This window comes from Chiloscyllium punctatum, chromosome 8 (genome assembly GCF_047496795.1).
Source record: "Chiloscyllium punctatum isolate Juve2018m chromosome 8, sChiPun1.3, whole genome shotgun sequence".
NCBI classification, from domain to species: Eukaryota; Metazoa; Chordata; class Chondrichthyes; order Orectolobiformes; family Hemiscylliidae; genus Chiloscyllium; species Chiloscyllium punctatum.
In genome coordinates, this window is record NC_092746.1 from 33,640,073 (window position 1) to 33,662,315 (window position 22,243).

General features: G+C 39.6%; 1 protein-coding gene across 11 annotated transcripts in view; it reads right to left on the minus strand.

Moving 5' to 3' along the window:
* The window catches only part of LOC140480462 (histone deacetylase 9-like), a 778,931-nt gene that overhangs the window by 293,254 nt on the left and 463,434 nt on the right, over nucleotides 1-22,243 (minus strand). For 10 of the 11 annotated variants that reach the window (XR_011961302.1, XM_072575348.1, XM_072575350.1 and 7 more), the window contains 2 exons: nucleotides 11,027-11,130; nucleotides 310-447 (listed from right to left, as the gene is read on the minus strand). Coding sequence is in view for 10 of the 11 variants with exons in the window: in XM_072575348.1 (XP_072431449.1) it covers nucleotides 310-447; nucleotides 11,027-11,130 (242 nt within the window). In the remaining variant the exon portion in view is untranslated. The remainder of the gene's footprint in view (nucleotides 1-309; nucleotides 448-11,026; nucleotides 11,131-22,243) is intronic. The other variant, XM_072575346.1, reaches the window with a different exon arrangement.

Genomic DNA, 22,243 nt, shown 5'->3' on the forward strand with positions numbered 1-22,243 from the left:
GATACTCTTTGAATCAGTCACGGAGACACCACCCAGGAATTATTCACACTCATATCCTACGGGGAAGGACCTGGTCTTTTTTCAGTAATTTTTCAACTAAGATTAAGATCTTAGATTCATGAGAAACTGTTGGCATAGATCTCATTACTCAGTGGCTTAATACCAGAGATGTAATTTTTGGTTTAAGCATGGCAACACGATCATAATGGCTGACCACAATCCTGCATGCTTCATGGGATTGTTATGTGCTTCAACCAATGTAACTGATTAAAGAGATTAAGTAACTTTAGGCCTGTAATTATTACATACGTTGATGTGGGAGGAGGCAGATGAGGCAGTTGGAGCTGGGAGACCCAGGGTAATGTTGGGTAACGATGGTGATGTGTAGAGATTTAGAGCGTTCACTGATCCATCCCAAGTCAGAATCCTGCGATGTGGCAGCAACTGCTATTGAGAAGAAGAACTGTTAAAATTACTCATCACACACATTGTTCAATGTTTCAATTTGCTTCTGTGTGAGACATTGGTTACAGCATATGATGGTGTTCAAGCAAAATGGGAAGTCCCAGCATTTGGAATCCAGATGCTGTTCATTCTGTTTCTAACACAACTACTCAGAGCTGTGTCATCTCCCAGTAACCACTTAGAGCAGCAGAACAAGATAATACAGTAGTGAGGTTAGAACACAAAATGTCTTGTAAACAAAAAAAAATCCTTATGATTTTATATGCAGATTCTTTGAGGTGACACTTTGAGTTTACGACAGTGTAGCACAGTGGTTAGCACTGCTACCTCACAACACCAAAGACCCGGGTTCAATTCCTGCCTCAGGCAATTGTCTGTGTGGAGTTTGCACATTCTCCCTGTGTCTGTGTGGGTTTCCTCCGGGTGCTCCTAAGAGTCCAAAAATGTGCAGGTCAGGTGAATTGGCCAAGCTAAATTGCTTGTAGTGTTAGGTGTAGGGGAATGGGTCTGGGTGGGTTGTGCTTCGGCAGGTCGGTGTGGACTTGTTGGGCAGAAGGGCCTGTTTCCACATTGTAAGTAATCTAACCTAAAACATTTTCTATTACTATTTATGATAAAATCCAAGACCATTCTGCCCATTGTATATGTGCTAGCTAACAAAGGGTTATCCAGTTTCCAGCCTTTAGTCAGCAGCTTTTCAGGTTACAATATTTCAAGTCTTCTTTTTAAATATAATGAGGGTTTCAGCTTCTGCTCGTCTTTCTGGCAGAATTCCAGATACCACTATCCTCGAGGTGACAAAATGTTCTGCTCAATTTCCCTCCAACCTTTCTGCTAATTAATTTATAACTATGCCTTCTGGTGATTGACCTCTGCAAAGGGAAATTAAACCTTCCTGTCCACTCTGTCAAGATCCGTTATAATTTTATACAATTCAATTAAATCATTCCTGTCTCCTTTGTTCCAAACAAAATCCTAATTTATCCAAGCTTTTCTCAAAGCTAAATTTCTCAGTTTCTGGCAACATCCTCACAAATCTCAGTACTCCTCTAGTGCGATCACATTGCGTTTGTAATGACCAATCAAAAGGGAAGTCCGATCCCTAGCTGCGGTGTAACAAGCTTGTCAGCAAAGCCAAAACTCAGAGTGAAAGAGACAGAGGCAAGATAGTAGTTTTTGGGCTGATCTTCATGCTGACCATCCTTAATTAATCCATGCTTTTTCTTAAAGAATGATTTATACCGTCCCTCAAAGGTGGGAAAGCACCAAAAGAAAAATCGGAGCTAAGATTTGGACCAACCTTTCAGAACCTGCTCAATACTGTTTAGCACCGAGATGCATGTGGCCCCTGTGCAGATTGTTGAGATCTCAAAGCCTCATCATGTAAAATTGTCAGCCATCACTGATCCAGTGAACTTTACGCATTATTAATAACAAAACACTTCTGGCTTGTAATGATGTTTAATGCTTAACAAAATCACCAGAGTAAATAAATTCACATTGTTGCATTTCACAGAATATTTATGAAACACAACAAAAATTTAAGTCAAGGTGGCAGATGTAGATCTATGACGACTGGGGTCAGCAGGGGTCAGTATTAAGACCACAACTAGAAACAATATACATTAACATTGTGGACCAAGGAACTGAGGGCACTGTTGCTAACCTTGCATATGATACAAAGATAGGTGGAGGGACAGGTCGTGTTGAGGAAGCAGGTAGGTGACAAAAGGACTTGGACAGGCTAGGAGAGTGGGCAAAGAAGTGGCAGATGGAATATAATGTGGGAATGTTTGTGGTTATGCACGTTGGTAGAAAGAATAGAGGCGTAGACTATTTTCTAAGTGGTGAAAGACTTCACAAATCTGAAGCACCAAGAGACTTAGGAGTCTGAATTCAGGATTCACTCAAGGTTAGCATGCAGGTTCAGTTGGCAGTTAAGAAGGCAAATGTAATGTTCGCATTCATTTCAAGAGGGCTAGTGTACAAGAGCAGAGATGCATTGCTTAAGTCTGAATATAGCTCTTGTCAGACCCCTGTTAGAATATTGTGAACTGTTTTGGGCCCTGTATCTAAGGAAGAATGTGCTGTTGCTGGGAGGAGGGTGGGATGCTGAGGTGGTTTATAAGAGTGATCCTCGGGAATGAAGGGCTTGACATGCAGAACAGTTGAGGATTTTGAGTCTGTGCTCCAGGGAGTTGAGAAGAATGAGGGGGATCTGATTGAAATTTACAGAATACCAATAGGATAAAGTGGAGGTGGAGAAGATGTTTCCACTAGTAGGAGACACTAGGACCAGAGGACACAGCCTCAGACTGAAAGGGCAGCTGTTTAGAACTGAGATGATCAGGAACTTCTTCAGCCATAGCTGGGGAATCTGTGGAACTCATTGCTGCAAAAGGCTGTAAAGTTCAAGTCATTTAAGACAGAGGTAGATAGATTCTTGATTAGTAAGGAGCTCAAGGGTTATGAGGAGAAGGCAGGAGAATGAGGCTGAGAAACATCAGCCATGTTCGAATGGCACAGAAGACTTGATGGGCTGAATAGCCTCATTCTGCTCCTATGTCTTATGCAAGAAATTTGCACACCGAGTCCAAATTCAAAATAGATAATTGCAGTTATCTCAACAAGATTTTGTTGTGATGTTCAGGTTTGACATAGCAATATCATACAGCACACTGCAACCATCTTCCAGTCAGTGTAAATGCTACACAGAGACTAAGAATAGCTGTATTAATGTTGAGGGTTTGCATGCAAAGCTAGTTAAATGGAAATAGTGAGGATATACTGTGGAATTGGTTTTCTGCTCAATCTATTTGTAAATAAACAATATCTGAGGCTATTCTGGCAGCTAAATCTGAAAAAAAGGAATACACACACAAAAGAATAACAGTTAAACCCCAAGATCAGGTACAGCCTTCATCTCCCTCCCTACGTGCGATACTTCTGTACGTTCAAACATTTTGGTCCAAAGAATGGCATTTCGAAACATGCTTTGATGTTATAGATCGGTGAGTCTAGATTCTCCTTCACACTTCTAAGGCTGTTTGTTTCTAATTTTAGCTAAAAATAAATGGGAAAGCTGTAACAGATAACCAGATGCTACTGTAAAGTGAGAACAGGCCAGTTTGTTATGAGTAACATTTGTAATTAATTCATATGTCTCACAATTCATGAAAGTTTTAAAAATACTCAAAAGTAATGTTTGAAATTTAATTTAGCATGGTCAATCCACCAAATCAACACATCTTTGGACTGTGGGAAGAAACCAGAGCACTTGATGGAAAACCACACAGACACGGGGAGAATGTGCAAACTCCACATAGACAGTTGCCCGAGGGTGGAAAGGAACCTGGGTCTCTGGCGTTGTGAGGCAGTAGAGTAAATCCAGGCTTAAATGTATATTAATTAAAACCAAATTCAGTTCGGAAGAAAGATCATCAACCTGAAATCCTGGGCCAGGTTTTACCAGAATTGGTTAAGTCCTTTACTTTCTGGCACTCTTTGTCGAGCCCAGTGTCCACACATGTGCATATACCATTTTGAATAGCAACTTTATTTCCCCATCTACTCCCCTCAGAGCCCTGGCCCTCCAGCTTAGCCATCATGTTGCACTGTTCCCCTGTCCACTCCAGGGTGATGCGATTGTCAATATCTCTCCTCCTACAATAACCAATGTCCTCTACTGTTGCCCCTCCACCTTATAGGACATGAATATTCCCTTCTCAATGATGGTCCCTTCTCCATCCCAGCATACTGCCTGCAATCTACAAAATTGACTTCCCCAAGTTCCCTACAGTAGCAGTGGGCTCCGATAAACCCAACCCCTTAACTTTCAGTGATTTGACTTCCGCTCCTCCAACCGCCCAGGATTGATCATGGCTCATGCCCTTGAATGACTTGGACAGATAGCCCTTCCAGATGGGTGACTCGGTATTTGCCTGATCTCTGTACCGTTCCCCAACTACATAACACAGATGGCTGGATTGTCTTCTCTGGACCTGCAGGACTGACTATGACTCATTCCCCAAACTGCGGTGATTTGGAAACCCTGATCTTGTACACACCAAAGAGTCAACTGATTGTGTCCAAGCCCTGAACTGATATCGGACATTACCCTTGACTGAATCTGCTGGAAATTTCTGACTGATAGCAGTCTACCCTGACTTGCTGAAGGGCTACTTCCCTTAGACTTTGAGACTTGGTAATTTGATTGAAGCACATGCAGTGTAATTGCCAGGTGCCGTGCTGGCATATGGTTTAGGTGTAATACTGACGGAACAAAGTGCATTTGACAACATGTTCACCCCCTTAACTGATTCTTGCTGACAACCATGACAAAGGCTTTGCTTTGTATCTGCTCTGAACAGCTAGGCAACACAGAAATACTGTGAACCTCTCATTTCTGAAAGAGACGGAGAAGTCCAAAAAGACAAGCCAAGCTTGAGAGGCTGACTGCGCCCAAGGAGTAAGCATAAGAGAACAAGTAGTGAGTCCCAATATCCACCAGGTTGAATCAATAAGTTGGATGCAGCATTAGAATGAAAGGCACTGATGCATTCCACAGTGCAGCCTTGAAATGGAGACTGTATTGTAAGGAGGTCAGAAATGTAAGGTGTTGGTTGGTTCTCTGAGCCTGTTGATTTTTCTGCAAACATTTCGTTCCCCTACTAGGTGACATCTTCAGTGCTGCATAGCCATTGTTGAAACTCGGAAATCCCTGGAAGTCTGGTATTCATCCACTGGTGCCATAAACAAACATGTTGAAATAGACCCCATCGAAAGACCACTACAGCACAAAACCAGAAATAGAACCACCCCCACAACAGACAGAACCATTTACATTTTGTGCAGATCTCAACAACAATGCTTCATCTGAAGGCTACACAGCACTGAAGATGTCACCCAGTAAGGGGATGAAGCATTTGCAAAAAAAACAACCATCTCAACGAACTGACCAAGCATAACCCGAGCTACAGATCTTCACAAAAACCTTAGTGGTCGGAGATGTGCTGTAGAAATATGGAGAAGTTTGGTCCTGTCTGATACTAAGATTCCTGCAAGATGGCTGTGAACAGTCACTGCCCACACCCTGAGATGTTGAGGAATACTGACAAAGATGGATGCTAAGAGAGCAAGCAACGAGCTGGAGTCACCAGGTACTTGTTCCGACTTTCATGTCAGGAATTGTCACCATCTCATTTCTAGCTGTCGCTTAGGAGAATAGGGAAATACCTTTCAACCAGGCGAGGTTAGGTACTCACAGTATACAAATGCAGGCAAGTTCATGGAAATCAGCCTCTGGCTGCTCATTGGAGAAATTCTCATCTCTTTTTTTTGTATGACGTCAAGAACTTTATTTCTGCCAAGCTTACCACCTTTTCCCAACTGAGTCACCATAGCCCACTTTGTTCAGGAGTGGAGAAGATTCCAGCCATCAGCTCGGTTTTTGCTTACTTTTGTTGTGTGATCTTAAATGCATTTTCAGCAATTTTATTTATTACTGAAGAACTTTGCCACTATGCAGATGTTTATACTGAATGTCATAATTAAAACAAAATTATAACTTCTGCGGCATCTCAGCCACTGATGTTTTTGAAAATTAAACTGGTCCCAGTAGGCTTGCATCTTCTTGTGTTGGATGTAAACACGGTCTTCCAAGCAAACAGCTTGTTTAGTAGATTATTCAATTCAATATTCAGCATAACGCAAATGTTATGGTTTTATGATTTTACACTTGATTTCTTTCCCTCATGTTCAGTTTCTCAAACTAGTCTGTTGAGTGGTTCCCTCTGAAGTATTATCTCAGTTTATGGAGTGAACAGAAAACCCTTTGTATTTCAGCTTATGTTACATCATGCATCATCATCTGCATAGTTTTGCTAAAATTCCAGAAGCAAAAGAATTAGTGCTGTATAAACCTTGGCCTCAGCAATAAACTCAACCTGGTTTTAAACTTTATATAAAGAAATAAACGATAATATTTCAAACACTGCAGGTAGCAATGACCGCAGCATGACTTGCACAGAATGACCGAATTGAAAAATCAATGTTGAAACCATGGGAATGGCTGTTCTCTACTGTCCTTCTACAGAGTCTCTCCAGCCTATCTTGATCTTGTCAATAGATTAAAGATAGATTGGGCAAAAGCAGTTTAAATATGTACCTCAGAAAGCGATGCCAAATCACATACAGTCAAAGAAAACCACTGAATACTTATATCTGAATAGTTTGGCCCAGCCTCAGATACCCATTATAATGTAACATCTGTTCTGGGGTTATTGTATATGAAAACAAGGTATGCCACTTTTTTTGTGACTGAATCTAAATTTTAACCCTGTATGGGTTTAAAAAAAGAAAAAAGCCAACAGATGATACATTTTTTGTCATAGTTACATAGAAAGGGACAGGATGTAAAACATTCCAAAGGTGTATTTAAAATGATTCAAATTTTTCTATGATTTGCTTTTTTTTTTACAAAGACCATAATCTTAGTCTACATTTTGAAATGTTTCTTAAAAGTGCCTCAAATTCTTCAAAGATAATACATCAACCGCTAATCTATGTTGCACTGGCAAACAGAACAATCATTTAGCACACAACAAATAGCAGAAAAAGCACTGAGATGAGTAATTTGTATTCTGTGCCTTTGGTATCAAGAGACCAAGGCATTGGAAGACCTCTGTTGTTTCACTAACAGTCTCATGGAATGTTTGATATTTTCTGTAATCTCTAGAACAAACAGAGCATTCCTGTGTTTTCAAGTCTCATCCATAGAACTGTATCTCAAACACATAGCTCTTCCTCAGCTCTGTATCCGATAATAGCATATCGGTTCCAGCACTCCATTCCAGGGTGACAGCCCAAGCTGAAGGCATAATACTCCATGCTGAAATTGCTGCTGGTTTTGTGCCACATTCTGGACAAGATATTGACAATAAAACCAGCAGTTTGGGCATTTATAATTGTCCGTACTTCCACAGTGTTCCATCACAATTCACTCAGAGGGAATTGGTGCCAACTGTACTTCCTTTCTTTAAAAAAAGTAGCTGAAATTCTAGCTGTAAGAAGCAGGATGGTTGATCTGAATTTTTTTCCAATTAGCTCAACTTCTGCCCCACATTTCCCGCTCAGCACTCACACACAAGAGAAGGCTTCACAGTTTCCCGTTTATTTTGTGGCTTCTTGGGGACTCCCAGTTGTAACATGACTCTGACCACAGGGGAGAAACTTGGATGTAAAAGAACACCTAGTGTAGCAGTATAGCAACAATCCTTGCTTACTTCCCAAACAAAAAAGCATCTGTGACTCAAATAAAAGAGCCACCTCCACGAGGGAAACAGCACACAGGTCCTGGCCTGACAGAATTGTAATAATTTGTCACCTCCGCTTTTGAGACCTTTAGGTTCTGAGATATCAATTATCTTGGGCAAAAAAAAGCATAAAAAAGCAACCCATGAATACCATGCTGTTTCTCTCGGAGGCTTTGGCTGATTCCTAACATGAAAAATAACACTGAATGTTTTTGCTCAAAACAGAACCTCCTACTGAGGCTTTATGGGGGCTTTCTGACATGAAACGATAGGTCATGGAGACTACGCCAATAAACAGATCACTGAAAACAAAGGTGTCATAATATTAAATGTCTGCTAAAACAGGGAATGCCAGTTTTATTAAGATCGCAGTCTGAAATACTACGGAACCAAATAAGCATTTTATCCATTTTTAAGCTTATGTTTTATTTCCATAATAGCAAGCTAATTAAGTAAATAGCTGTGAGGCTGAATCATAAACAAATGAACCTCTCGAGACCCTGTTTTATGCAGCATGTATGATAAGTTCAATCAATTTATATCACTTAAGTTCTCTAAATGATCCAAGAATGCTCTTCTGTCTCAGTTATATGAATCCTTGTGATTTTAAAAATTTGTACCTGTTTTTACCATAAATCAGGCAGAAATATTTCTCAGTTTATATAGAAGCACTGATTAATTAATCTAACAACCGAAAACCTCCTAATTCAGAATAATCTGAGTTGCTCTGATCAATTATTCTTGTTATACTTGATGAGGAAACATTGTTGTGGCCCTCAACAAGTTAATACTGATCCATGAATGGTAATTACTGAACTTAATCTCCAATGCTTTAAATACAAACTTTCTGTCATGTAACATCTGGGAAAATAATTTTCCACAAATTTCAGACACCTATTTCAGCTAATAGGTTGCAGGCAATGGGTGAGGCTGTAAGTTAACAAAAGCATGCTGATAATGTGATAAACCAACATTCTAAAGCTCAAGCAAATATTACAGATGCTGGAAATCTGAAATAAAAATAGAACGTGCTGGAGAAACTCATCACTTCTAGCAGCATCTATAGAGAGAAACAGTGCATATTTTTCCCACATTTTGCACAAGTATCAATTTAAAGAAATTTATGGAGGATTTCCTTTTGTGAGTCTTGGTGACTTTTTACAAACAATTCTCTGTTGCTCACCTCATCAATTATGTATCCTGCCTGCGCTGTGCGACCCTTGTACAATCTTGCCCTTGCCAGCGGCAAAAGTGCCCACTGGTGCTGGGACTATACAACATTCACACCTTGGAATCATATTTAAACCCTACTGAACATCATTTCAAATGCTGCAATCCAGGAACTGGCCTGTGTGTGTTAGTGTGCAATTCCAAAGGACATGGCTGAGAGATGGAAGTTGATGGCCAACTTGACACAAAGGGACCTGGAACCCTATATTTAGGGTGGTTGCATGTGTAGACGCTTCAAGGTTCAACACATGACATCCGTGGCATTGACTTCACATTACAGAAGTCACTGCAATACATGGACCTCAGAGGCACACATAGCCTAAAGAAAATTAGAGGGAGTAGTGCCTGGTGCTGGACTGAGGTGTCAGAGCAGAGGGGGGCTCTCTTTCCCAGAAGAAATCAGACACTGTCAGTCTGGTCTGAAGATGCCATTTAGGTCAATACAATATGCCCAGCAGTTAAGGAAGAAGGTTAATGACCTTCTCTTCTCTAGCTAGAGAAGATTCAGAAGGAGATTTACCAGAATATTGCTGGGGATGGAAGGCTTGCATTATAAATACAGCTGAATAGGCTGGGACTTTTTTCAGTGGAGCGTAGGAGGTTGAGAGGCAACCTGAGAGAAGTTTATAAAGTAATGAGAGGTAGAGATAGAATGAATGGTTGTTGTTTTTTTCCCGTAGATGGGGGATTTCAAGACTTGGGGGCACATTTTTAAGGAGCAAAAGAGAGATTTAAAACAGACATGAGGAACAAATGTTTTATAAAGAGGGTGGTTTGCGTGTGGAATGAACTTCCTGAGAAAGTGGTGAATGTAGGTACAACATTTAAAATACATTTTGATGGATTCTTTAATAGGAGAAGTTTGAAAGGATATGGGCCAGGAGCAGGCAGGTGGGACTTGTTTAGTTTGGAATTATGTTCGGCATGGACTGGTTAGACCGAAGGTTCGGTACCTGTGCTGTGCAAATCTATGCCTCAATAAGTAGACATGAGGAATTTTTTTGCCCAACAGAAGGTTGGAAATCTCTTCCTGAAGAGATGGTGGAAGCAATGTCTTTGAATGTGTTGAAGGGTGAAATTAAGAGAGTCTTGGTAAGCAAGGAGGTGAAAGGTTATCAGCAGAAATGAAGATTTGAGGTTACAATCAGATCTGCAATCACATTATTAATTGAGAGAACAGGCTAGAGGCATTGATGTCTTACTCTTGCTTCTTGCTTTTGTTTGAATACATAATGTACCATCAGAGTATTTACAGATGAAGTGCTGTTTTTAAGTAATGACCAATATTACAAGTTGCTGTTTTAGAATATAATTATGGGGCTGCATTTGAAATAACAAGCAGAAAATACTCTCAGAATCTCACTTATATTCCTTATATCCCCACTATCCTCACACACTTGCCAAAAAAGGTAGACTTTTTCAGCAGTCTGAGAGAGAAAGTCTTTGTCCTTTCAACCTGGATTTGATTCAGACTTGAGTCCCAGAGGACAGTATCTTAATCCACTGCACCTCCCAGCCTCAGAAACCAATAGGCTAATAATATTTTTCTCATGCAAAATATCCCTGACAGGTTAAATATATGGTTTTTCTATTAATACTTGACGAGAAAAATATGGTAGAATATTATCTGCGCTTCTCAGGGAAAAAAAATCAGCCAGTCCATGCCATCAAAATCCCAAGGGTAGACCTAAGGATAACTAAATGAAACATGCAACTAGAAATGACACAGCAAAGGCTGAGGGGTTTCCAAACATCAAGAGGATGAGTCACTCACAGAACTTTGACAGCACACCTGAAATCCCAGCTGGTTTCTATCAAGCTGCATTTCCAGCTCTTTATTGTGTAAATTATTGCCCAGGAATTTTCTTTTGCTGATCTTGGTGCCAAAAAGAATTTCACAGAAAAGTACAGACACAAAAGTTCGGAGTGGGGGAGGCTGAAACGAGAGTATTAGAAGCAGACAGGGGCAAAGATAAGAAAGTACAATGACCCAATGATGTAAAACATTGAAGTCTTACCTCAGTGTGTGAACGTGAGAATCCATTCTCCATTGAGCATCCAATGCAGTTATTGTTGGGAGAGCTGGGGCCAGATCCTGGAGCACTGTTACAAACTGAGGAACCTTTAAGAAGAACACACAAAAAAAAATCAGGAGTTACATATATGGGTGAGAATGGGATTAGCAAAGGAGAGATTTTTCCATTTGGTAAAACTGAAGATTATTAGCAATTAGCAATTCAGTCTAGTATTCTGAACTGATGTTGGGCTTATAGGCTCTATTTCTTTTAATCAAATGTACCTTTTATACAGTATGAAATCAACTTAGGATGGACTCTACATTGACTTAGACCTCAGCAATTAAGTTTGTTTTACAATTATCTCTGCTTGAAGTGATTCATGAAGGTATACAGTGATTTATGAAGACGTACTGTTCCACAGGCACTGACATCCTACATGTGTGTGCTTATAGGGAGTGGCCTGTGGTTGGGGCACATTAATATTAAACGACATCATGTTTCCACCAGGTATAGGTCATCATATTGATTATGAGCTAATTATTGGCTAATTATTTCTTTCCCCTTGTTCCAAGAGTATTGAACTCAGTTGCAGTGTCGCCTTCACCACTGTGGTTAGAACCAGTGAACTTAAAGTCTAAACTTAAAACCTCCAGCACTACAAATTACCAGACATTTACTCACTGCACAATAAACTAATTCAATTATTTTAACCTAACTTTCCTTCAGCTATCCCTTATTCAGTGAGAATGATACACGAATATAAGAAATCATAGGAGATGAACGAGTCATTCAACACATTAAGCTCACTCCTTTCTTCAGAGGCCATATAAATCAATACTATTCATAGCAATTAACAATTGTTTAGAGTTTTTAATATCAGTGTAAGATCTCAAGTCACTTCACAGCGAGAGTCAGAACGAAACAGAAGAAAACAAGTTGACAAATGTGGCTATGGGAATTAACATGGAGGTACAGCTGAATTCTGGTATTGAGGACTAGAGAAATATAGCAAGAATTCTCCAAACTGTTAATTAAATAACAAAGTATCATTTTCAGAAGTCTCAAGTTATTTTATTTCTGCAATTTGTTACTGTATTTTCAACAGATGTGTATTATTCTGTTGACTGCCAATAGATGGGGCCTGTGTAACAGAAACATTTAATTTGCTTCATCCAAAACATTTTATAATATATATTGGCTATAATACTACCTGCAACAACTCTAGATTTTTTTTATTATGAAAACAACATTGCAATCTTTAATCTTTTATTGTGATACTGTCACACATAAATGACATACAGCACACTGGCCTTCTACGTATGCACTGAGAATCGAGAATCACCATCAGGGTGGCATGGTGGCTCAGTGGTAAGCACTGCTGCCTCACAGCTCCAGGGACCCAGGTTCGATCCCTGCCTTGGGTAACTGTCTGTGTGGAGTTTGCACTTTCTCCCTGTGTCTGCGTGGGTTTCCTCTGGGTGCTCTGGTTTCCTCCCACAACCCAAAGATGTGCAGGTTAGATGAATTGATCATGCTAAATTGCCCATAGTCATGGGTGAATATGGGTCTGGGTGGGCCACTCTTCGGAGGGTCAGTATGGACTTGTTGGGCCGAGGGCCTGTTTCCATACTGTAGGGAATCAAATCTAAAAAAAAATGCCCATCCAAATGTCTTTTAACTATTGTAATTGTACCACCCTGCGTACAGTCTGGTCAGGTTCACTTCGTTTAGATTGATAGAGTTGCATTAGAAGCAATCAACTGAGGATTGCTAATGACATACTCTCAACGTAAAATGCCCTTTTGTTGATTGTAATTTACAATGATATAACATGATTATTAAAAAAAAACTACCCATAATCTGGAAGAAAATCAATAAAGGGCTCAAAGCAATTCATCACGGCAATTTTTTCAATGCTTGCTCAATCAGTTCAGCTGCAATTTCTACAATGTTTATTTCTCCATCGAAAATTTGACCAAGTCTGCATCTTTATCCAAGCATTAAATATGCATGAATGTTTAAAATAATATCTATTTATCTAACATTTGCATGGGTTCAGTTATCAGATAAATAAGTAAACAAAGGTACAAATGACCAAACTTGTAACTAGAATATGCATATACTACAAATTTTCAATCAACTCAAACAAACAATTTGAAATTTCCATGACATTATTTACACTAAATGAGACCAGAATCTGGATTTAATTAGTGCAAGGTTTTACATTTTTTAATATTTGAAATGTTATGATAAACAACACAAACCTAAGTATTCCCAAGACCCAACTTTGTTAAATCTAAACTTATAGTTTGGAAACATGCCTCACTGATAGTTAAATGAAATGAAGTGTTCAAACTAACATCCCCATTGGTGTGAAGGTCATATTATGTGGAAATCCAGAGAGAAAATGAATGATGCAAGAACCCTGTGTTCAATCATATTATGACAAGGTGTTTGGACACTCCAGGTGAACAATAGGCTGTGATTTCAGTAGTCCTTTGAAGAGAAAATTGCAGTTCCATGTTTCCTATGAATTTCGTAGTCAGCAAAAGAAGGCATTTCTTTCTGAACATATCCGCCAGTAGTTTTTTCAATGGCAGGATTTCCCAGGTTGCCTCTGCTGATGGATCCATCTGCTGTACATAGCCTAAGGAGCCCACTTACATACCCTAATGGGAGAGGGTTCTCAGAGGAAGTCCATTATTTTCTGCCTAAACGGAATCCACTCAATCCACTCTGCCGTATAATGAGATCACAGATGATCCGATAATGCTTAACACTACTTTCCTGGCTTTTCCCCATATCCCCTTGATTTTCCTTACTGACTGAAAATCTGTCAATCTCATTAATACACTTATTGAGCCAGCCTTAATACTTTCTGCAGTTAAGAATTCCACAGATGCTCTACCCTTAGAGAAGAAAACATTTCTCCATATTTTAGCTTTAAACAGTGATCTTAATCTGAGATTTTGCCCTCTGGTCCTAGACTGTCAGACCAGAACTCACACACCAACAGGGCCTGGAGGTCCACCAGCAAATTTCAATTCTAGAATCCTGGAATAATAAACCTAATAACATGAAATCAAGAATCACCATGGCAGTCTCAGAATTTGAATCAAGTTTTTAAAATCCGGAAATGAAAGCGGAGGTCAGCTGCTTGTAAAAATATCTAACTGGTTGGCCAATGTCTATTAGGGAAGGGAATCTGTTACCCTGACCTGATCTGGCTGATGTATTAGACACTAACCTCCAACATTACTGCTAGACTATCAAGGTTCACAAGGAAGAGATGTTAGCAATTCTGGAAAGTGTGAAAATCGATAAGTCCCCAGGGCTGGATAGGATTTATCCTAGGATTCGCTGGGAACCACAGGGAGGAGATTGCAAAGCTTTTGGCTTTGATCTTTAAATTAATCGTTGTCTACAGGAATAGTGCCAGAAGACTGGAGGATAGCAAATGTTATTCTCTTGTTCAAGAAGTGGAGTAGATACAACCCTGGTAATTATAGATGAGTGAGCCTTACTTCAATTGCGAGTAAAGATTAGATTAGATTAGATTAGATTACTTACAGTGTGGAAACAGGCCCTTCGGCCCAACAAGACCACACCGCCCCGCCGAAGCGCAACCCACCCATACCCCTACATCTACCCCTTACCTAACACTACGGGCAATTTAGCATAGCCAATTCACCTAACCTGCACATCTTTGGAGTGTGGGAGGAAACCGGAGCACCCGGAGGAAACCCACGCAGACACAGGGAGAATGTGCAAACTCCACACAGAGAGTCGCCTGAGGCGGGAATTGAACCCGGGTCTCTGGCGCTGTGAGGCAGCAGTGCTAACCACTGTGCCACCGTGCCGCCCATAGTGTTGGAAAAAGTTATAAGAGATAGGATTTATAATCATCTGGAAAGGAATAAGTTGATTAGGGATAGTCAGCACAGTGTTGTGAAGGTTAGGTCATGCCTCACAACCCTACTTGAGTTCATTGAGAAGGTGATGAGGGTAAAACAGTTAATGTGGTTTATGTAGGAAACAGTAAGGCATTTGATAAGGTTCCCCACAGTAGGCCATTGCAGAAAATACAGAGACATGGGATTGAGGGTGATTTAGCAGTTTGGATCAGAAATTGGCTAGCTGAAAGAAGACAGACAGTGGTGGTTGATGGGAAATGTTCATCCTGGAGTTCAGTTACTAATGGTGTACCGCAAGGATCTGTTTTGGATCCACTGTTGTTTGCCATTTTTTTAAAATGACCTGGATGAGTGCGTAGAAGCATGGGTTGCTCATTCCTGATGAAGGGCTTTTGCCCAAAACGTCGATTTTCCTGCTCTTCGGATGCTGCCTGACCTGCTGTGCTTTTCCAGCACCACTTTAATCTAGACTCTAATAAATTTGCAGATGACACTTAGGTTGGTGGAGTTATGGATAGTGCTGAAGGGTGTTATAGGTTACAGAGGGAGATAGATAAGCTGCAGACCTAGGCTGAGAGGTGGTAAATGGAGTTTAATGTGGAAAAGTGTGAGGTGATTCACTTTGGTAGGAGCAACAGGAATGCAGAGTACTGGGCTAACAATAAGATTCTAGGCAGTGTATATGAGCAGAGAGATGTGGGTGTTCATGTACATAGATCCCTGAAAGTTGCCACCCAGGTTGATAGGGTTGTTAAGAAGGCATATGGTGTGTTAGCTTTTATTGGTAGAAGGATTGAATTTCAGAGCCACGAGGTCATGTTGCAACTGTACAAAACACTGGTGTGGCTGCATTTGGAGTATTTCGTACAGTTCTGATCACTGCATTATAGGAAGGATGTGGAAGCTTTGGAAAGGGTTCAGAGGAGATTTCCAGGATGTTGCCTGGAATGGAGGGAAGGTCCTTTGAGGAAAGGCTGAGGCACTTGAGGCTGTTTTCATTAGAGAGAAGAAGGTAGAGAGGTAACTTAGTTGAGACATATAATATAATCAGAGAATTAGATAGTGTGGACACTGAGAGCCTTTTTCCTTGAATGGTGATGGCTAGCACGAGGGGGACATAGCTTTGAGGGGTGATAGATATATGTCAGATGTCAGAAATAGTTTCTTTATTCAAAGAGTAGTAGAGGTGTGGAATGCCCTGCTTGCAACAGTAATAGACTCGTCAACTTTAAGGGCATTTAAATGGTCATTGGATAAACATATAGATGGAATAGTGTAAGACAGATGGGCTTCTGATTGGTTCCACAGGTCGGCACAACATCGAGGGCCAAAGGGCCTGTACTGCACTGTAATGTTCTACGTTTTATTCCTAAGATTTCTATGGTTTTCTCTGTGATATTTATAGTTAGCAGCTTCCTTGCTCCTTAAACTCCTCACAAGTTATGCATCTCCTTTTCAGTAATAAAAGTAACTAAAATAAAATAATAGTTTGGTAATTTTGCCATTTTTCACATCTTTGACTATTATTAGTAAACAGTTTGGAACTTATTTTAGCTTTCTCTTTTTCCTGATAGAGAACATTTAGTTATTTTTGTATCACTTCTCCCACATCAGTGTCTAGATGCTAAATCTTATAATTCTTCCTACCCTGTTTATCACAGAATTTACATTTCTTTCTCTCTTTCTCATGATTGCTTTTTCAACTATTTTCTTACTTTTTTGTTTAGTCAACTGGATTCTGGGATATTTTGCTTCTGAAATGTAAATATTTCCTTAAAGAACATCCATTTCCCACTACTCCCCAACCAGACATTCCTTACTTTAAATAGTTCTTTAAAATTTTTTCCCTTACAAACAGCATTTCATCTCTTCAGACTCTGTCCAATTTCATATCAGATTTCATTGACTCTTTTATTCCCATTAAAATCTCAAAATTGGGACCCTATTATTACTGGATTCTAAATATCTCCTCACTATAATCTATTTTAGTACTCTTTCCATATTAGTTCAGATCTAATGCTATTTTACCTTTTGCATTGCTGGTCCCCTTAAGTGAAGGCAAAATCTCTGGCAGTGTCACCTGTTTTCACACTGTAACTTCAGTAAAAGAGGCAAACACCCAAGAGATGTAACAGAAACAACTACAAATATTACAGAAGTTTCATGAAGTCCTTCAAAAGTTAGTTCTCTTAAGCACACCAATTGTTCCTATTCTTGTCAGGAACATAAAGATTCTTACAGTATGTTTTTATTACAATTAGAATCATTATATGCTTTCCAGATTCCTCAAAGGCACAAAATAAAAACACAAAACACATCAGCCAGCCATGGCCAACAATGGAAGGTAAGAATTGTATAGAATCAAAAGAAAAGCCGATAAAGTTGACAGACTAGCAGTAAATCTGAAGACTGGGAGGATTTTAAAATGCAAAATCAATAAACTGAAAAAGATAGTGTGACTAGAATATGAAGGTAAACTTGCAAAATAATATAAACACTGAGTGTTAAAGCTTCGTGACATATGTAAAAAAAATAGTAGGCTAAGACAAATATTACAAAGTTAAAAAAAATCACACAATGCCAGGTTATTGTCCATAACCACCTGATGAATGAGCAGCGCTCCAAAAGCTAATGCTTCCAAATAAATCTGTTGGTCTATAACCTGGTTTTGTGTGATTTTTAACTTTGTCCACTCCAGTCAAACATTGGCTCCTCTACATTACAAACATCACAGGTAGAGTCAGGAGAATTTGGAAGAGGGAATACAGAATCGAAGGCAAAGTTAAATAATTACATTATGTGACAAACTTTACTGAGGAAGATGCAAAAACTCTCCTCGAATTAGTCCCAAGTGATAAAAGAAAATGAGGAGGGAATTGGTTTCAGTTTTTAAAAAAAAGTCCATTGGAGAAATGAATGAGAATACAGATTGCTAAACCCTAGGAATTGATAGTCTACATTCCAGGGTATTGAAAGAAATAGCTATGGAGACAGTGGATGCTTTGGTTATCATTTTCCAAACTTCTACAGATTCTGGAATGGCTGTTGCAGATTGGAAGGTAGTGAATGAAACCCCAGTATTTATGAAGTGACGAAGAGAGAAAATAGGGGACTACGCACGTATTGGTCCTAAGTAAGTAACAGGGAAAATGCCACAGTTTATTTTAAAGATGGGACAAAAGGATAATGATGATTTGATTGGGCAAAATCAGCATAGATCTGTGAATGGAAAATTTTGTTCGGTGAACCTAGTGGAAGTTTTTTGGAGAAGTATCATCCACTCTACATTTCAGCATTCTGAACCCATAGTCGTAACCTAAGGATATTCTGAACCCTTGGTCGTAACCTAAGGTTCAATTCCAGCATTGGGCTACTGTCTGTGTGGAGTTTGCACATTTGCCCTGTGGTTTCCTCCCACAGTCCAAAGATGTGCAGGTTAGGTGAATTAAATTGTTGATAGTGTTTAGGGATGTGTTGGTTAGGTGCAATAATCAGGGGTAAATGGGTCTGTGTGGGTTACTCTTCAGAGGGTCAGTGTGGACTTGATGGGTCGAAGGGTCTGTTTCCACACTGTAGAGATTCTATGATACAGAGTAGCTCATTTCAGACTGAGATGATAAAGAATTTCTCCATCCAGAAACTGGTGAGCCTTTTGGAATTCTCTGCCACAGAAATCACCTGAGGCCAAATCACTGAATGTTTTCAAGAAGGAATTACATACAATACTTAGGGCTAAAGGGGTGAAAAGATATGGGGAGAAACTGGAAACAGGGACTGAATTGGTTGATCTGCCATGATCAAAGGGCCAAATGGCCTACTCCTGCTCCTGTTTTCTATATCAATGGATTTTCAGATGTTATGAACAGAATGATAAAGGGGAGTTGATGGATGTAGCACTGTGGTACCGCAAGGACCAGTACTTGAGCCCTAGGTGTTCACAATCTATATCAATTGTTTGGATGTGAGGACTAAATGCAGATGACAGAAAGCTGTGTGGGATAGTCTGCTGTGAGGAAGATGTAAGACTAATCTAGACAGATTTGGACAGACTTTGTGAATAGGCAAAAACACAGTAGCTTAAATATAACGTGACAAATAATGAGGTCACTCAATATAGTAGGAAGAGCAGACGCGTGGTGTATTTCTTAAATGTTGAGAGGTTAGGGAGAGTCAATGAACAAAGGTACCTGGATGCCCTTGTCAATCAATCACTGAACAATCTCACGTGGGGGCAGCAGGTAAGAAGGAAAGAGGATTAGAGTACAGAGTAGCAAAGCCTTGCCCCAATTGTTAGACTGCACCCAGAGTACTGTGCACTATTTTGATCCCCTTACCTTAGAAACAATATTAACCTCAGAGGGTGGACAATAAAGGTCCACCAGCCTTGTTTCAGGGATGGCGGGGCTGATGTATGATGAGAGACTAAGTCTGTATTCTCTCAAGGTTTGAAGAATATGAAGTGATCTCATTGCAACCTTCAAATACCTAAATGGATAGACAGGGTAGATGCATGTAAGATGTTTCCTCTGGCTGGGGAGTCTGAAATAAGGTGACAGTATTTCAAATAACAAGGAAGACACTTGGGTCTAAGATAAGGATAATATTTTTTAACTTAGAGGACTGTGATTATTTGTAATTCTCAACCTTAGAGGAATTTTGAAATTGATTCATTGATTTCTAAATACCTATGATATAAAGGGGTACATGTATAATATGGGCAAAATAAAAAAGGACTGAAGTGGATGTTATGGAATACAAGAACACGCTAAATGGCTTACACCTGTCCCTATGAAGCCTGGGCACCAACCATCCTTTTCTAAAACAGTCCATTCAATTTCATCTCATCTTCTGGTGCGTAGACAGTATTTGTACTCAGATGAGATTGAAATGTGTTTCAAGTTTATTTTAAGAGCTCATAAGCAAAATGAAGGAAAATAAAGAACAGATGGTGAATATATCTGACCTACTCTCAATGTAAATAAAGCAGGACAAGTGTTTGAAACTTTATAGAACTTAAGTATACGACAAAATCAGTAATCTACAGCAATATTCCAGTGGACAGTTGAAAGTTCCGAGCATATGTTTTTTGCTAAGATGTTCCTAAGTTCTCTAAGTCTGCACTCACCAAAGGTAGAACGCGAGAGCAAAACAGCTTCATGACCATTTTTAGATATCCTCGGAACAGATTTTATTTTTAAAAGCAAGCTAGAGAGATTGTGAAATAATATGCAAGTGTCATTTTGGTCAAGCCATGAAAAATCTTTGAAAGAACTAAAGGATGTAGGCAAGCCAAGAAGGCAATGAAAGGAGAAGGAAAGATCCATTTAAGGCCCAAAGTAAAGGAGAATGATATGAACCAGACAAGAAATTAGGAAACAGCATTCTGTCTCTCATCTCCTACCTTATTTCAACTGGCATTAACATAATTTTCAGGAAGAACAGTCGCTCTTACCTGTGCTTAGCGTTAAATTTAAACTTACCTGTCACATGCTATTGGTGATATGTTTGTATATGTCTGCTCTTTCCCCATCAGGCCAGGAAGCATGATGCTGTCAATAGGAAGCTGAAAGGCTTCTAGCTGAAATGGGCTATCCTACATTTTTGGTGTGCCACTTTAACCCAGCATTGAGCATTATAAAATGGACAAAGTCATTGTTTTCCATCGTGCCAGTTAATTGATGACTTGACTGCTTTAAAATTTCAAAAGTGATTCATGATTGGTCATTTTTTCTTATGTGGATTATTGAATTTGGAATAAATGGAAACGTTGAAGCAAAATCCTACACATTCACATTTTGGTATGTTAACCTTTAATATATTAAAAAATCATTAATGAGAAAGATGGTCCTGACAACGATGCATATTACCTTGTTTGTAATGGGATACAAGGTTCACTGACATACATCAATAAATCTAAAGATTAAAGAGTCAAAACTGCAGGCCCCTGTGGTGTCACCAAAATGTGGGTTGCTGTCTTGAGGAAGTGAAAGCAATTCAAAGCACAGAGTGAGATTCTGATTAAGTAGAAGAGATTTTTAAAAAAAATCTCAAACGGCATTAGAACGTTGACACGGTAATCAATATTCCTTACTTCCCACTAATATGTGGAACATTTTAAGGTCAAGTAAGGAACCCACACCTATAGCTTCAGCAGACAGTGTCCCCATGGGGTCTAACCATGATGGGTGCACTGGAATTGTTCCTGCAGTCTTAGAGATTACCCTATGTAATCCCCTAACTCTTCTGTGGAAGTGAAGGGGACAGACCTATTCCAAATCTTGACCATTGTGAAATCAGAGTGGAAATTCATGTGTAAGCATGTATGGTGCTACTGGTCCTCAGTATGATAATATCACATGGACTCAGGCAGGAGAACAGCTTTGGAACTCGAAGGAGTCAGATCTAACATTGAGGAGTCCCTTATAGTCTCAGTGATCAATGTCTATCCATATCGATGTAACTTGTACCTAGCTGCTATGTTGTAATAAACTGCATCTTGTTCAGTACAAGAGCCTGTTCTTGTTAGGCAACCCTGTGGTTTTCCTTGACCACACAAGATGAGTCAGGTCTGGAGATCTCTCCAGAGGAAAAAGGATGGTGGTAGCAAATCAACCAGTTGAATTTTACATCAAGGTGAGCTGTGGTGAGGATTTATCTTCGAACATGGCGACAAGACTGGATTTCGCTGCAGCTTTACAAACTAAAGATTCTTCAGATAAAGCTTGAAGAAAGCAGCTCAAGCAAACTGAAAGAGCTGAACAATTAAAAATTGTTGAGAGCCACATGGCAACATCTGACAAAGTTAGGAATCATCTGGGAAAAACCATTAAAAGAACGGGAATTGTCTTACAAAGCCACAACAAGCAAGATGCATTCAGTAAAGCTATTAAGGAAACATGAGGCCTTTATCAAGGTCACATTCAGCAGGACCCAACTAGAAAAGCTATGAAAAAGGCAGGAATCATTCACAAATATCAGGATCTTCCATATGGACTGCACAAGCATGGGAAGACATTCCATTATTCCGAAGGCTCATCAATGTTGAGCAAATTAAAGCTAGTAGGGTTCATTAATGTTGTTTAAGGGATAAATGTTGGCCATGTCATCAGGTGGAACTCCTCTATGCAAAATAATGATATGACATATTTTACATCGACCTAATAGGGCAGTCTGGAGTGTCAATATAGGTTACACACTCAGGTCTCAAGAGTGAGGTCTCAATTTGTGACCTTCTGATTTTTTTTTGGATGGCGATGGCAGGGTAGGAAGTGGTTGGGCTTCTGAGCCCATCTGTTTGTGATGT